This window comes from Schistocerca gregaria, chromosome 1 (genome assembly GCF_023897955.1).
Source record: "Schistocerca gregaria isolate iqSchGreg1 chromosome 1, iqSchGreg1.2, whole genome shotgun sequence".
Classification (NCBI taxonomy): domain Eukaryota; kingdom Metazoa; phylum Arthropoda; class Insecta; order Orthoptera; family Acrididae; genus Schistocerca; species Schistocerca gregaria.
In genome coordinates this window covers 667,975,267-667,993,866 of record NC_064920.1, presented here as the reverse complement: position 1 = coordinate 667,993,866, position 18,600 = coordinate 667,975,267, and the positions used below count along the sequence as shown (strand labels likewise).

Sequence of the window (18,600 nt, the reverse complement as noted above, 5' to 3'; positions counted from 1 at the left end):
TCAAAGGGTTTGAAAGGCCGGCCGATGTGGCGCTTCAGTCCGGAGCCGCGCTGCTGTTACGGTCGCAGGTTCGAATCCTGACTTGTGCATGGATGTGTGTGTTGCCCTTACGTTAGTTAGGTTTTAGTAGTTCTAAGTCTAGGGGACTGATGACCTGAGATGTTAATTCCCATAGTGCTTGGAGCCATCTTTTTTTTTTAGTTTTAAAGAGGCCTCATTGTGAGTCTTTGTTTTGCCAGCTGACTAAATCGTGCATTAACCAGAGTTATGGGGCATTCTGAAATGACAAGGCCCGACTTTGGACTGATTAGGAACTGAGGACAGACATATAGTTGCCAAGGATTAGGTCGACCACGTCTGCATCTCCACAACGGAAGATCATTGTACCGAGCACCAAGCACGCTGCAAGCCTTTACATCTGCACCCGCCATCCGAAAACAAATAATAGACTCCCTGCAACATTCTGTGCCATCTTGCGCTATTGATGGGAGACTAGCAACAGCCACAGTAAGGAATTAACGTTCGAAACGTAGGTTGCAGTTTACACAACACAAACCTGTGCCCTTGGAGTGGTGTCGTGACTGGGAAACACGGACAGCTGATGAATAGCTTCACATTGTCTTCAGCGATGAATCACAGTTTTACACTACGCCGGATGATCATCGCCAGCGTGTATGGCAGTGGACCTTGGGAGAGGTCCCGTTCTTCCAGTGTTTTTGAGAGGCTAGGTGGTGGAACTCATGGTGTCATGGTGTTGGCAATCATGAGGTGTGAGTTCGTGCACCGACTGGTAGTGACTGAGGGAATTCTGATGGCTCAACAGGGCGTCATGGGCGTCCTGCGTCCTCATGTATTACTTCTCAGTATCATGGTGCCATTTTTCAACAGGACACTGCCCGTCCTCACCATGAATTGCCTATGTGATGTTGAGGTACTCCCGTCGCCCCCAAATACCCAGGTGTGTCCCCAATAGAGCACAGGTTGGACCTGTTTGGACGGCAACTCTTTCCCGCCCCAGTATCTAGGATATAACCATTTAATGAGAAACACGTTCTCAAAAGTGTGTATCTGCAGCACACAGGTTTATTGTAGCTGACAAAAAGACTGTAGAAACGGTAAAAGGAAGTAATTTGGAATCTACCAAGTTACAAAAAGATAAGTATGTAGAAAAGGTTATACAGTAGGAGAAAAACCATCTTAGCAAGAGACCAGTCTCGGAGGACAGACGAGTGGTGCGTCTGTGGAGGAAGGTGGAAAGCTAAAAATCGTATCCACAAAGTGGATTGCCCATAACACCAGAAGAGAAAAGTCTAACACTGAGGAAAACGAATGCGCATATGTCGAAGATCCAGGATTCGGCTCTAGTATTCGAGACTTTTCGACCATCGTTGTTGTGATTTCAGTCGACGATACTAAATTCTTCACCGGCTAACTGTAAGGTTCGGCAGGAAATACCGTACGTAAACACACGGATCGAAGTCCCTCATCAGCTCTATCTAGCGCACAAGTTAAGCGACATGAGAAAGAAGTTGACATGTTTCCAGTGACATCATGCTATTCAATTTTTCGTCACCAAGATCTACTCTGGCCGACAACCTACCATCAATAACAACCATGGCGAAATGTATGTCAGTGTATTATGGTTACGGATTGCAGAAGCCACTTCTGCATATTCAGTATCGGCAAAGATAGCAAGAGAAAAAAATGTAGATTAATCAAATTTCGCGAATACATTTTTCTAGGTAACATATTTAAGTGATTAACATTGCAACATCACAGGTTAAAGAAAGCGCGAGATATTCCATTGCAAATGTGAAATGCTGGTACATTAATAACCGATGTAACCTCCAGAATACTGAATAAAGCCTGCAAATGTGCATGCATTGTGTTGGACAGGTGCCAAATGTCAGTTTGTGAGATGGAGATCCATGCCTTTTTCACTTTGTTGGGCAATACAGCGACGGATAATGCTGTTTGTGGATGACGCTGTAGTTATCCGATGATGTCCAATATGTGCATGGTTGGAGACAAACATGGTGACTAAGCAGGCCAAGGCAACATGTCGACTCTCTGTAGAGCATGTTGTGTTACAATAGTGATATGAGGGCGAGCGTTATCCTGTTGGAAAACACCTCTAAGAATGCTGTTCATGAATGGCAACACAAGTTGAATCACCAGACTGAAGCACAAATTTACAATCATGGTACGTGCGATAACTACGAGAGTGCTCCTGCTGTCATAAAAATTGCACCCTAGAACATAACTCCAGGTGTAGGTTCAGCGTGTCAAGAAGGCAGACCGATTGGTTGGAGGTCCTCAAATGCCCTCTTTCTAAGCGGCACACTTTTTCATTGACACAGAGTCAGAACCAGCTTTCATCTGAAAACGCAACAGGCCTCAACTCTGCCCTCCAATGAGCTCTCGCTTGACACCACTGAACTCGAAAATGGCGGTGGTTTGGGGTCAGTGGAATGTATGTTACAGGGCGTCTGGCTTGGAGCTGTCCTTGACGTAACCGTTTGTAACAGTTCGTTGTGTCACGGTGGTGCCAATTGCTGCTCAAATTGCTGCTGCAGATGTAGTGCGATGGCTAACAGCTATAGGCCGAATACGATGGTCTTCCCTCTCGGCAGTGTCACGTGGCCGTCCACAGCCCGGTCTTCTTGAGACCGTACATTCTCGTCAGCAATCATGTACAGTAGCTGCGTTCCTGTCAAGTCTTTGTGCAGTGTTGCAGAAGGAACATCCAGCTTCTTGTAGCCCTATTACACGACCTCGTCCAAACTCAGTGAGGTGTTGATAATGGTGTCTCTGTCGCCTTAAAGGGATTCTTGGCTACATCAACCACCACATCTATCTCAAAGGTATCTAACTCCCACGACCGTACAGTATGTGTTTGAAGCAAACTTGATTTGAAACCTCGTAGTGCCGGTATTAGCGCCAGTCTTATCTAATTGGCGCGAAATTTTAATAGACATCGTCTTTTAGATGTAGAAACACACCAACTTTCGTTTATGTCGCACAACCCTTTCTTGGTGTTGTATTCTTTTTTTGCGTCAAGGTATACGATGATTTTTGTAGCTCTAACTTACCTTGAGTCGCCAGTTGTCTCGGGAATTGTATGTCATGTCGGTGACGGAGTCTCTGATAGCTAGACAGAAAAGTAAACACGTGGAACAGCACTGACATTTCTGCAGCAACACTTTGGTGACGGCGATCAGCTCTAGAATTTGATCATTACTGACGATTAAAGGTGGTCTGTTCACTTAGCGTTGGCAAATAAGCAGAAGTTGTGAACTGCTCATCTTACACCGGAAAAAAGAAGAAGTCAATCGTGTCGTCGTATTGAATATTCATGCAAGAACTGCTTCAGGCAAAGCACGTTGTTGCGGATCGATGTGGGTTACAGGGCAGAGAAGGGTCTTGGCTTCTTACTCAGAGATGCAGCAGTAAGCACTGAACGTTATTATAAAATCTGTAGGCTTTGTGAAGGGTCATTCATATGAGTAATGCACAGCGTAAGTATTGTGCAGACCCACAACACTCTTGTCCACATCGCTTGTATTTTTTTTATACCAGAGGAAATTCCCACTATTTGTTCAAGTTACTCATAGTGATAAGGAGGTTCCTATGGATGTCACTCTTGTTTCCAGTCCCAGGTGAATGACTTCTCTGGCCCAACAATACATATGTAGGTCCTTTGATAAGTGCTTTATTCTTCTAATGGACACGTTCAAAAACACGCTAACTTCTCTAACTGCATGGACAACTCTTTCCTCCAACTATTGTTTCTTCCTGCCTATGTTCCTGGGAACACTTTCTGCATAATCATCGAATACTGACGGGCACTGTGGTGATCAATGAAATCTACTTGTATTTATTTTCTGGCATATAATCGAGGTGCCAGCAGTAGAGACCCATATTTATAAGTCTGTTCGATGTACTCACCTCACGTAATGTAGTTTTGACAAGCGTTGCCGGTCCACGGCTTCAGTTGAGGTCTGAAATGATATTGAGGTTTGAAAAACAAACAAAATGTTAGATAATTTTTGCTTACTATCAGCACTCAGAATAAATAGAAATACACTCCTGGAAATGGAAAAAAGAACACATTGACACCGGTGTGTCAGACCCACCATACTTGCTCCGGACACTGCGAGAGGGCTGTACAAGCAATGATCACACGCACGGCACAGCGGACACACCAGGAACCGCGGAGTTGGCCGTCGAATGGCGCTAGCTGCGCAGCATTGGTGCACCGCCGCCGTCAGTGTCAGCCAGATTGCCGTGGCATACGGAGCTCCATCGCAGTCTTTAACACTGGTAGCATGCCGCGACAGCGTGGACGTGAACCGTATGTGCAGTTGACGGACTTTGAGCGAGGGCGTATAGTGGGCATGCGAGAGGCCGGGTGGACGTACTGCCGAATTGCTCAACACGTGGGGCGTGAGGTCTCCACAGTACATCGATGTAGTCGCCAGTCGTCGGCGGAAGGTGCACGTGCCCGTCGACCTGGGACCGGACCGCAGCGACGCACGGATGCACGCCAAGACCGTAGGATCCTACGCAGTGCCGTAGGGGACCGCACCGCCACTTCCCAGCAAATTAGGGACACTGTTGCTCCTGGGGTATCGGCGAGGACCATTCGCAAGCGTCTCATGACGCTGGACTACGGTCCCGCACACCGTTAGGCCGTCTTCCGCTCACGCCCCAACATCGTGCAGCCCGCCTCCAGTGGGGTCGCGACAGGCGTGAATTGAGGGACGAATGGAGACGTGTCGTCTTCAGCGATGAGAGTCGCTTCTGCCTTAGTGCCAATGATGGTCGTATGCGTGTTTGGCGCCGTGCAGGTGAGCGCCACAATCAGGACTGCATACGACCGAGGCACACAGGGCCAACACCCGGCATCATGATGTGGGGAGTGATCTCCTACACTGGCCGTACACCTCTGGTGATCGTCGAGGGGACACTGAGTAGTGCACGGTACATCCAAACCGTCATCGAACCCATCGTTCTACCATTCCTAGACCGGCAATGGAACTTGCTGTTCCAACAGGACAATGCACACCCGCATGTATCCCGTGCCACCCAACGTGCTCTAGAAGGTGTAAATCAACTACCTTTGGCCAGCAAGATCTCCGGATCTGTCCCCCATTGAGCATGTTTGGGACTGGATGAAGCGTCGTCTCACGCGGTCTGCACGTCCAGCACGAACGCTGGTCCAACTGAGGCGCCAGGTGGAAATGGCATGGCAAGCCGTTCCACAGGACTACATCCAGCATCTCTACGATCGTCTCCATGGGAGCATAGCAGCCTGCATTGCTGCGAAAGGTGGATATACACTGTACTAGTGCCGACATTGTGCATGCTCTGTTGCCTGTGTCTATGTGCCTGTGGTTCTGTCAGTGTGATCATGTGATGTATCTGACCCCAGGAATGTGTCAATAAAGTTTCCCCTTCCTGGGACAATGAATTCACGGTGTTCTTATTTCAATTTCCAGGAGTGTATATATCGAATGCATTCGAATATGTCCATCATTAGTGTTGCTATAATGCCGTTGGTCGAACACTAATGGCACCTGAAACTGTCAAATCAATCAACCCCCCTCCCCCTCACCCCACGGCTCCCGTCACTGCCAAATTTGCCCATAGCTTCCCACGTTAAATAGAGGCCGTTTATTTTATAATGGTTGCTTCTCGTGTCACTGTCATACTGCCAATCAAGTCATTCATCAAGGTTAGAAAGGGTTTTAGGTTCGAATGATGTTTTATACTATTTCAAATTATTCTAAAGGCCAAGACTAAGCAAGTTTCAGTACATCAGAATAGAATTTTGGAATCATCACGGACTGGCGGTTCTGTTCGCTTACAAATCATGTTTATGACATACTGATTTAATTATTCTCACACTGCGTTGGAAGGGCTGAAACGTTAAAAACATCTCCATAAAAAGCCAAAACAAAATCTGAACAGAATTTGGTTGCTATGTATGTCAAATAATTCCATTTAATTAGTAGAGTACAAATTTGAAGGATTTCGTCAAGGGAAAGTATTGTGAAACTTATGCACTTTCTTCGATGTTTTAGCTAGTTAATATTAATTAGCTCATGAATTTCAAGAAAAACCAGTTTTCTGAACTTAAGTATTTTGGCCATGTCCTCTGACTGACGCTCCCCAGCATCCCCAAAACGTTTTTAAAGAAAGAAAAGGAAAACCTGAGATGTGCTCAGTACCAGGCTTGGTGGGATTAGTCCACGGAAGCCGTCCGCCACAAAAACCTGTTATTTACCTGTTAATGAGAGCTGGTTTTGATTTTGAATAAGTGTTATTAATTACAGGCGTAATTTCCAAAAATAAAGGAGGATATTAGGGTTTAACGTTCCAAAAAGACAGCCAAAATCCAAAACACAAATCACAATACAGCCAAACAAAGCAATAATGAGACCCACACTTTCTTGTGAAATGCCGATTGTAAAACTGCTAATATAAAAAGAGGCGGAGCGTTTCACACAATTTTATCTTCTAGCCGAGATAGTCTGCTATGTATGTGACAGCCAGACCAACTTTTATGACATGAAAATTTGAAAAATGACAAACAAACAGCTTTATGTCTAATGGAATCGGTTAGCTACAGATCGAGTGCTTACATTCGAACTTAGACTCACAAAAAGAGCAGAGAATTCGATAGAATTACATCACAAAACGAATGGGTGGAACACGTAAAACGTATCGTTGTGGATATTAGATGTAACTGTTGTTAATGTATGAAGAGAGAGGGTTAGATTAATGTGGGAAATTAAAGACATAATGATATAAGTTCAAAAGCTGACTATTCAAAATACATCTTAAACTAACGATTATTAACTGAAGCTCTCACCCCATCTCACTACACTCAGGTTTGATTTAATAATGTGAAGTCTTTCAAATGAAGTGCAGCAAACATAGGCTGACCATACCTGCTACCAACAATAAATCTGACACTTTTCGTGAACCTACAAACCACAGGAAGTTGATGAAAGGCTATATAGGAGGGGAAAGATTGTCCAAAAATAAAAAATAACATCAATATTGACTTTATCGAATGTAGGTGGAAAGAACAGCAAGGCACAACGTCACCACCCCCACTCCTTCAATTTATATGGTCGCATAGCTGTAGTCTACTCTTCACAGCTATGTTTACTATCTTAGAGGTTGGTAAATACTAATACTCTGATATGACAAAAGTCACCAGATGGCGATATGCACATATAAAGGTGGCGGTGGTATCACATACACAAGGTACAGAGTGGCAGTGCAGTGGTGGAGCTGTCATTTGTACTTAGTTCATTAATGTGAAAAGATTTCCGACGTGATTATGGCCGGTTGATGGAAACTAACAGATTTTGAATGTGGGCTGTTTTGAACGTGGAATGGTAAAAAATGGTTCAGATGGCTCTAAGCACTATGGGACTTAACATCTGAGGTCATCGGTCCCCTAGACTTGGAACTATTTGAACCTAAATAACCTAAGGATATCACATACATCCATGCCCGAGGCTGGATTCGAACCTGCGACCGTAGCAGCAGCGCGGCTCCGGACTGAAGTGCCTAGAACCGAGCGCTTCACAACGGCCGGAGTGGAATGGTAGTTAGAGCTAGATATATGGGACATTCCATCTGAAAAATTGTTAGGAAATTCAGTATTCCGAGATCCACAGCGTCAAACGTGTTCCGAGCATACCAAATTTTTGGCCTAACCTCTCACCACGGACAACGCAGTGGCTGACGGCCTTCACTTAACGACCAAGAGCAGGAGCATATGTGTAGAGTTGTCAGTGCCAATAGACAAGCAAAACTGCGTGAAATAATCGCCAATGTCAACGTGGGACATACACCAAGCGTATCCGTTAGGACAGTGCGTCGAAATTTGGCGTTGTGGGCTATGGCAGTAGACGGCCGACGCGAGTGCCTTTGCTAACAGCACGACATCGTCTGCTGCGCCTCTCCTGGGCTCGTATCCATATCTGTTGTACCCTAGACGACTGGAAAACTGTGGTCTGATCAGATGAGTCCCGATTGCAGTTGGTAAGAGCTGATAGTAGAGTTCAAGTATGGTGCAGACCTAATGAAGTCATTGACCTAAGGGGTCAACAAAGCACTGTGCGAGCTGATGGTGACTCTATAAAGGTGTGGGCTGTTTTTACGCGAATGCAGTGGGTCCTCTGGTTTGTTCGGCTACTTGGAAACCATTTGCACCCATTCATAGGCGTCATGTTTCCAAAGGACGATGGAAGTTGTATGGGTGGCACTGCACCATGCGAGCGGCCCACGATTGTTCGCGAGTGATTTGAAGAACATACTTCACCATACGAGTGGAAGATTTGGCCACTCAGATCGCCCGACATGATTCCCATAGAACATTTGTGGGACATAATTGAGAGGTAAGGTGGTGTACAACTTCATGCACCGGCAACACTTTTGCAATTATGGAAGGCCGTAGAGGCAGCACGGCTCAATATTTCTGCAGGGGACTTTCGACGACTGGTTGAGTCCATGCCACGTTAAGCTTTTGCACTACGCTGCGCGAAAAGAGGTTCGCCACGATATTATTAGATATCCCATGACTTTTGTCACTTCAGTATAGTGGGCAATAGTTAATCGTGAGTGCACATTTCGATTTTATACGGTATAAATTATGAAGATGCCAACGTTAAGAAAGTTTGTTACCATCATAATTCTTAACCCATCTGCATGACATAGGTACGGGATGTTCAAAAAGTCTCTCCGCAGTGCTGTATGATAGTTAGCCGCAGGTGCCGTATGTCGCAGTGAATATACCGAAATGAAACTCAGTGAAATACAAGTTATTAATATACTGAATATTAACTTTTACTTGCAAATTTTCACGTTAAGTGTTGAAAGTTCTCGCCCTGTAGTTGAATACACAATTCAATTCGTCTAATCATGTTTCCAAACACTAGGTGTAACATTTCATCTGTAACAGAAGCAGAGAAAGTGGATATTGCAGTTTTCAATTCACCGGTGGATTGAACGGTTTTTATAGACATTTGCTTTCGCTGCATCCCAGAAGTAAACGTCAGACGGAGTTAGGTCAGGCGATCGTGGAGGCCAAAGTCCCTGTGAAATTATGCGATCACCAAAAACATCAACAAGCAGTGGCATTGAAACCGAGCTGTATGCACGGTCGCACCATCCTGTTGAAAATAACCGTTCAGTATTTCACTTCACACAAGTTCTCCTATGAATGGGTACAGAATATCACTGCAGTTGTGCGTTTATTGTTCCGAGACCAACAATCCGACGTCTAGAAAAAATGGTTCAAATGGCTCTGAGCACTATGGGACTCAACTTATGAGATCATCAGTCCCCTAGAACTTAGAACTACTTAAACATAACTAACCTAAGGACACCACACACATGCAAGCCCGAGGCAGGATTCGAACTTGCGACCGTAACGGTCTCGTGGTTTCAGACTGTAGCGCCTAGAACAGCACGGTCACTCCGGCCAGCCCGACGTCTAGAAATTGCAATTCAAACTCCTATTTTCACAGAATGAAGTGGTTCCTCACGAATACACAAAGGATATGCACTACTCCGCATAACAGAATTTTGCGACTTCATGTACCCGGATAAGTGAAACCTCGCCTCATCAGTGAAAAGCTTTTCATTAAAAATATCCCTTCCATTTTGTTGAAAGAAATGCTTGAACCATTGACAATAATGCACTTTCTTCCATTTTTCAGTTCTTGCACGACTGTCACTTCTATGGGAAAAGTTCTATTTTCTCCTTACAGCCGTGTGGGCCGTTGCGACACTGACATCGATTTCCAGGGCGGGTTTTCTTACTGACTTGTTCTGACTCATGGACATTTTATCGGAAATATCAAGTAGTTTATCCTCAGACAAAACGCTATGACGAACACTTCTCGGTGAATCTGTCACTAAACCCGTACTTCGAAATTTGTTAATCAAATCTCGCACAGTATCGCGATGTGGGAGTGTTGTCTCCTGGAAAACTGAACTAAATGTTTGACGAGCTGAAACTCTGTATTTATCGCCAGATTTGAATACTTGTTCGACTAAAAATACACGTTCTTCAATGGGTAGCATTTTAACAGTGACAAAAGCGAAATAAACGAACAAAGGAACTAAACTTGAACGTGCACGTAAACACGTAACGACACACACCAACGATACTACTGATGCTGGCTGAGATAAAGTGGAACAGTGGAATGTTGGGAGAGTCCAAGTGAAGGGAAGAAATCCAGGCAGGCGAACAATCATACGGAACACGCAACTAACAATCATACGGCACTGTGGAGAGACTTTTTGAACACCCCGTATATTTCAAAATCCTGGACAAATTCTTTTCGAACGATGCATGTAGCATGTTACTGAATTGCAAACTGAGTTATGTAACAAATAAAAAGTCAAATACACTACTGGCCATTAAAATTGCTACACCACGAAGATAACGTGCTATAGACGCGAAATTTAGCCGACAGGAAGTAGATGCTGTGATATGCAAACGATTAGCTTTTCACAGCATTCGCACAAGGTTGGCGCCGATGGCGACACCTACAACATGCTGACATGAGGCAAGTTTCCAACCGATTTCTCATACACAAACAGCAGTTGACCGGCATTGCCTGGTGAAACGTTGTTATGATGCCTCGTGTAAGGAGGAGAAATGCGTACCGTCACGTCGTATTGTAGCCTATCGCGATTGCAATTTATCGTATCGCAACATTGCTGTTCGCGTTGGTCGAGATCCAATGACTTAGCGGAATATGGAATAGGAGGGTTCAGGAGGGTAATACGGAACGCTGTGCTGGATCCCAACGGCCTCGTATCACTAGCAGTCTAGATGACAAGCATCTTATCCCTATGGCTATAACTGATCGTGCAGCCATGTCTCGATCCCTGCGTCAACAGATGGGGACGTTTGCAAGAAAAAAAAAAGAAAAGAATGGTTCAAATGGCTCTGAGCACTATGTGACTTAACATCTATGGTCATCAGTCCCCTAGAGCTTAGAACTACTTAAAGCTAACTAACCTAAGGACATCACACAACATCCAGCCATCAGCACGAACAGTTCGACGACGTTTGCAGCAGCATGGACTATGAGCTCGGAGATCATGGCTGCGGTTACCCTTGACGCTGCATCACAGACAGGAGCGCCTGCGATGGTGTACTCAGCGACGAACCTGGGTGCACGAATGGCAAAACGTCATTTTTTCGGATTAATCCAGGTTCTGTTTACAGCATCACGATGGTCGCATCCGTGTTTGGCGACATCGCCGTGAAAGCACATTGGAAGCGTGTATTCGTCATCGCCATACTGGTGTATCAACCGGCGTGATGGTATGGGATGCCATCGGTTACACGTCTCGGTCACCTCTTGTTCGCTTTGACTGCCCTTTGAAGAGTGAACGTTACATTTCAGATGTGTTACGACCAGTGGCTCTACCATTCATTCGATTCCTGCGAATCCCTACATTTCAGCAGGATAATGCACGACCGCATGTTGCAGGTCCTGTACGGGCCTTTCTGGATACAGAAAATGTTCGACTGCTGCCCTGGCCAGCACATTCTCCAGATCTCTCACCAATTGAAAACGTCTGGTCAATGATGGCCGAGCACTGGCTCGTCACAATACGCCAGTCACTACTCTGGTATCGTGTTGAGCTGAATGGGCAGCTGTACCTGCACACGCCATCCAAGCTCTGTTTGACTCAATGTCCAGGCGTATCAAGACCGTGGTTGGTTGTTCTGAGTACGGCCAGAGGTGGTTGTTCTATCTATGCACCAAAACTGCGTGAAAAAGTAATCGCATGTCAGTTCTAGTATAATATATTTGTCCAATGAATACTCGTTTGTCATCTGCATTTCTTCTTGGTGTAGAAATTTTAATGGGCAATAGTGTATTTTAAGAGAATGATAATAATAATGTATGATGGGTGGGGAGGCGGACCGCAGGAGCAGTAAACAGTTATTTTCCCTATTACCGAATCGCGCCTGCGAGTAGTGGGGCATCACGTCGGAAGGTGGGTCGTGTCAGAGGACAAACTGCAGAAGTGGGCAGACGCAGGAATGAAATTTGTCGCCATTGAATTATGACCGATGCGGTGGGCGCTCTGCAACAGAGCAGTCACACCAGCACGGTGCTACGGCAGGGCGACTAAAGGGAGACAATGTAACTGGACGCTAGCGGTTGCTGAAGGTGGTTTTCATGTCGGCCATCACACAGAAACGTGCGTCTGGTGACTTATGCAGAGCTGCGAACCTTTGGAACTCACAAGCTGAAGCGGTGGAACAGCGGTAGCACGAGGTGATAGAAGTGGAGACAGCCCAGGGAGCAAGAGAGGTGTCGAAGTAGATCGGCAGAACAACCGAAAACAGAAACAAGACAGTCGAAATGGTCCCAGCCCGTAGAGTCAAAAGAGAATTCTGACAGGGTAGTCTAGGATAATAATCCTGGCTCCTTTATACTGGAACTGATATGGCACATGATGAAGTTAATGTACAGACAGAAACTCCGGGACCTTAAAGCCTCTTTTCAGAGGTCACACATTGCTAGAGCCGGTGCGCTACAGGGCGCGTCTAACATACCCATCCCTAGAGCCTCGCGTAGAAGTGATTTGACGGCGCCGACTCGAAAATGGCTATGTCTTTGCCCCTGTGTTGATACCTGCCTTATAGAATACTTAAGCGGACGGACAGCTTAGATCAAAACTAGACCGCCTTTCGACTTGACTCGCCATTATGACTTAGTTTGCTTCACATAATTCCCATTCCCGAAAATTCAAATAGCTGTATCTCAGCTGCCGTTGACGGCGAACCGTGTGCTGATAATACGAGAGGTATTCCGAAAATAACGTCCGATCTGGCGAGAAACGGGAACCTCAGTGAAAGTCCCATGTAGATTTGCGCAGAAGTGTTGGACAGCGTCTCTAGCATGCCTGTCGATCGCGTCACGTCGCTCTTTTGAGTTCTGAGCGCACAGTGAGCTCGGAAAAATGTCATGCAGCCCACGTAATATAACTCTCATGAGTTTCCTTCTTCATCAGAAGTCTCGGACGATCTCTGCAGGGGCAATGAATAAGCTCCTGGCGCGATTTTGATGGGGAGTGTTTGATCACCAATAATACAGCTCGTAATTGGGTCTCACTGAGTTTCATCTTTACACACCTGAACCGCTGGCCATGAAGACATAGTTTATGCACAGACAATGAGCTGCAGCTGGGCTGGGTGGCCGAGTGGTTCTAGGCGCTACAGTCTGGAACCGCGCAACCACTACGATCGAAGGTTCGAATCCTGCCTCGGGCATGGTTGTGTGTGATGTCCTTAGGTTAGTTAAGTTTAAGTAGTTCTAAGTTCTAGGGGACTTATGACCTCAGTATTTGAGTTCCATAGTGGTCAGAGCCATTTGAATGAGCTGTAGACCAGTGTAGAGAACTGCCGGAAAGCACAAGCGGCTGCCTAATATGACGATGATATTGGAAAGCTACGACAAAAGCCTATGTCGGAGCGACGATTATGTAGAGAAGTAGATGGAAGGTGTAGCTAACTGTTACAAATAAAACATTTGAGATTTTCGGAATGGTTTCATTTCGCGACCGATCGGATCTTATTTTCCGAATAGCCATTAAAATCGTTCATAGTATCACCTGTTAACGTTTGCCCTTCGCCTCGTGAAATATCATTTAATCACCAAGTACGTATAACTCCGGATAGTCTCATTAAGTTATTTCGTGCGAATAGCCAATTGTGAAGGAAGCCGAAGAACATTACTATACACCGATGAAGAAAAACGTTATGACCACCGGCTTAATAGCGTGTTGTTCCACTGTTCAAACACAATACAGCAGAGATACTGCTTAGCATAGATTCTACAAGTCCTTGACAGCATTCCAGAAGTATGTGGCACCAGATGTCTACGTGCAGGTTAAGCAGTTCCCACAAATTACGTAATGATGGTTTACGGGCACGCAGCTGGAGCCCCATACGTGTTCAAACGGGTACAGATCAAGTACATTTGCTGGCCAAGACATCAATATGAGTTCGCTATAATGCCCTTCGAACCACTGTACCACGATTCTGACATTGTAACACGGACTGTTATCCTGCTGGAAGATGTCATCGCAGTATGGGGAGGCTTGGAGTATCAAGCTATACAAGCGATCCGCAACAATGCCCACATAGTTAACCGCTGTCATGATGCCTTCTATTACCACCGCAGATCCCATGGAAGCCCAACTCAATGAACCCCATAGCGTAATTCTGTTCTCACCTGTCCGCATCTGTGGCGCGGTGCTTGTTTCGTGCAGCCATTTGCCTGGATGACGACGTGTAAGGACCTAACCATTGACCTGACGAATAAGAAATGCGATTCATTCGACAGGCGACACGTTCCTATTGATCTGTTGTGAAAACTCAGTGAAGCTGTGCCCGCTGCAGTCATACCTGACGATATCGTCGGTTCAACGCAGAAACACCTAGGGGTCGTGCGAGGCCTACGAGAAAGACAGGCCGCGGCGCGTACGTCACGAAGGTAGTCCTGCTTCCGCTCGCTCGCTCAAATCAGCAGACAAAATGCGTTTCTACACCTGTTGACTCGTAACTAGGGATGTCCGTACAAACGAAAACTGAATCTTCTGCTGGAATCCGCTATTATGGAATCTTGCTGTTATTAGTCCTATAATGATGTGAAGTCCATGGGCCTACTTTTAATTTGTTACGGATGTACTGGCGTATAATAAAATAAAATCATGCTAAAGATGATTATCAGTTGGAATAAGGCACCACTTCCAGCATGTAATGAGTTCAGTTAAGCAGAAAAGATGAAATGCTATAAACAAGCCGTTATACCGTTTATATCGAGTGTTGGTCTAAAATTAAATTTTGTTGTAGTGCTGTTAATCAGTAAGACTTCATAATAGCAGGTTCCAGTGGAAGATGCAATTCACGTTAGTATTTACATACCCAGTTGCGAGTTAACAGGTTTAGAAACGCATTTTGTCTGCTGAGCTGAGCGAGTGAGTTCAGGACTACCTTCGTGACGTACGCGACGCGGCCTGTCTTTCTCGTGGGCCTCGGGTCGTGTGATGTGTAGCTCCATCTTCAATAATGGCCTTTGAACGGTGTCCTCCAGAACATCTGTGCCTGCACAAGCTTTGTACTCTGCCGTCAGATCTGCCACAGACTTCTACATGTCCTGGATTATACAGTGGGAATCCTCCGACCTCTATGCTTTGTGATGAGACGTTGTCTTCAAATACCATACAGCCTACTCGGTATTTCATCATCCCTCAACCACTTTCCACATGTGGTTACGACAGTAGTACGCGGCCAGCTTCGCCGTTTCAGAGATTCTCATTTCCAGCAGCAGAGTCACAACAATGTGCCCTCTTTCAAAACCGCTTATATCAATGGATTTCCGCATTTGCGAGCCGTATCTTTTCTATATTGACTGCCCATTCGTCTCTCTTCCGCTAACATTCCTTCCTTACTACATCACGTGCCGGCAACACCACCAGTAGGTATTCATCCTTGCGGTGAGTAGTTGCTCTGAGCACTATCGGACTTAACTTCTGAGGTCATCAGTCCCATAGAACTTAGAACTACTTAAACCTAACTAACCTAAGGGCATCACAAACATCCATGCTCGAGGCAGGATCCGAACCTGCGACCGTAGCGGTCGCGCGATTCCGGACTGTAGAGCCTACAATCGCTCGGCCACCCCGGCTGGCGGTGAGTAGTGGTCATAATGTTTTGCCTTATCAGTGTAATGTCCCAATGGCAAAAAGTGCCGACGAAATTGTTACTTTAACGTGGAAGACGTTGTCGCGACAAGTACTGCCTGCAGCCAGCCACTAGAGCGCTCTACTCTTCGCCGTCATAATTCAACTCCTGTCTCCTACAAAAATCTCGTAAAAGTCTGAAATTAATGTTTAGCTTAGATCTCAATAACATCTTTAAGAACGGTGAAAGTTTGCTCAACACTTTAATTAGGGCAAGGGGTAGGTTAATTTTTTTTTAACGAATGGTATTTTACGGTCTTGAAAACAGCTTCAAACGTATCACGCCATGTGTCGAAAGCTATGGAACTGCGTGATTTCTCATTTCGTTGATTACTGAATTATCCTGCTCGGCCATGGATTTTGTAAAGTAGTGCGTTGCATTACGTTTGCTATGCATATGCTTCGGAAAACGGCGTTCTTTGGAATTTTGTCAACGAAATATAAAGTGTCTAGCTCCTACAGGAAATACCGTAAAAATTTTCAAGTTCGGGTATGGTGTATATCTCTATAATGTTCCAAGTATGTTAAAAGCCTGAATGAAATTTTCACACAGAAGCGGAGTGTGCGCTGATATGAAACTTCCTGGCAAATTAAAATTGTGTGCCGGGCAGAGACTAGAACTCAGAACCTTTGCCTTTTGCAAAGGTCCCGAGTTCGAATCACGGTCCGGCACAAAGTTTTAATCTGCCAGTAAATTTCATGTTAAAAACCTTTACTTAATTTCAGTTAGGGCCGGAATTACTTTTTTTCTTAAAAAAAAGGCGAAATTTTTGCGTCCGGGAAAGTTTCATACTTGACGTGGTAAGTGTAAGACTTTGTATACAGCCAAATGGCAACACCCTAGGTAGGAGCTGACAGTACCAATCTCTCAGTGATGCACTGGTTGCAGGAGCTTCCCAGTCCTCCAGCTGTCAAATGCCAACTACGAGGGGCCTTCATTAAGTAATGCAACACATTTTTTCGGACATTTTCGGTTGAAAAATTGCGAATTTTTTTTGTGGGACATCGTGCAATATACTCGCTTCACATCCTATAGTTTCCCAATGTTCCGATAGGAGGCAGCGCTATACGTAGCCTCCAAAATGCTTACTCGAGAGGAGCTCACAAAAATTCACTGGGCTGTTCTTCTTCATCCTTGCTACAGCGCAGATATCGCACCTTCTGATCCTATCTGTTTGGTCCAGTGAAGGATGCACTCCACGGGAAGCAGAACGTGGACGATGGGAAGATTATTGATGCAGCAAGATGTAGGCTCTGACGTCAATCACTAGAATGGTACCATGCGGGCATAAAGGTCCCCCCAGTAAGGTGGCATAAGGCCGTCCCAGAGAACAGAGATTATGGTTAAAAACAGGGTTTTATAGCCGAAAGAGTAGGGACTAATATGGTATATTTGGATGCTGTGAAAACCAACCCGCTTTCAGAAAAAATATGTTTCGCATTACTTGTTGAACGTCCCTCGTACTTCAGATCGGACTACAGCGTTCCTCATCCAGTATCCGTGGAAATGATAATAATTTCGGTGCTTCTGGAACAAGCTGCCTGCTTGTTTGCAGGAGGGCCGCACGTTCGTGGTGGTGTACAACAACGTGAACAGCGGCGGAGGCGGCTACGGGGGCGGCGGTCACGGTGACGGAGGCGGCGGCGGCGACGACGGGGACGACGTGGACGAGGGCCCGGGGGACTACGGCGACCCCGCCGCCAGCAACGACGATTGCGACACGGGGAGCGGAGGCCTGTTCCACGGCGGCCTCCTCGGCGGCCTGCTGGGCGACCACGGCGGCGGCGGTGGGTCCCGGTACTTCAACGCCGACCGCTACCTGCGCTCCTTCTACCGCGCCCTCAGGCCCATCTACAGGCTGTTCTGACGGCGGGCACGGGAGGCGTAGCGTTCAACAGCATCTTACTTTCATCAGGATACTGATCTCAAACCTCACAGAGTAATTTGTTTCCTGTCCCATACATCATTTGCTCTACGTATCGTAATTATTTAAAATGATTCACTTTAGTGTCCAGCAACATAACTCATTTATGTAGATAGTACGCACTGCCCATTTACAAATAAATAAAGTCGCCATTATAAACCACTGTTTAGCAAACGCCAATGTTTATGCTATCTTTCACATTTTGTACGATAGATATTACCAAATAAAGATAATGTATTACGAAGAACTGTCGAAACGAAACACTTTCCTTTTGTATCCTAACGTAATATCTTCTTATTTAGTGTGTACTGGCAGCAGACATAAAATTTTTATCATACATTTTTATCATACATTTTATCATACATTTTCGAACCATTATCAACTTTCAAGGTAATTCGATTTGTAAAAAAATTACTCTTGTAATTGTTGACGTTATTCATTTGATTTTCGATGGGCCATTTACACGAAATTTCATAAGTAAAAATCGTAGTTCTTTACATAAATGTCCAAAAGATGATTGTGGATGAACACCACATGTTATATGTATATACAAATTAAAACTGCTTGGTAAGCATATGCGACATTAGCTAATAAAGGCACGCGAATGTATTGACTTACTGATTTGTTTCCATCAGAAACATACAACGCCTCGAAATAAGGATGGAAGATTAGCGTGTTAAGTGCCGCCGGCGAAAAGATCATTAGAGACAGAACACAGAGTTGGACTGGGCCAGTGAAGGGAAGCACATATGCTCCAGCCTTTCCAGAGAAACCATCCCCACCTTAGGCTTAAAATATTTGTGCAAACCACGACAAATAATTCACAATGGTCAGCCTCGACTATAAACGCTATTTCTCCTGAACGTAAGTC

General features: G+C 45.4%; 1 protein-coding gene across 1 annotated transcript in view; it reads left to right on the top strand.

Moving 5' to 3' along the window:
- The window catches only part of LOC126301277 (uncharacterized), a 78,904-nt gene extending 60,648 nt beyond the window's left edge, over positions 1-18,256 (top strand). Inside the window, exon 3 of the mRNA XM_049991705.1 lies at positions 17,361-18,256. Coding sequence (XP_049847662.1) covers positions 17,361-17,672 — 312 coding nt within the window. The 3' untranslated portion in view covers positions 17,673-18,256. The remainder of the gene's footprint in view (positions 1-17,360) is intronic.
- Positions 18,257-18,600: the final 344 nt, after the last annotated feature.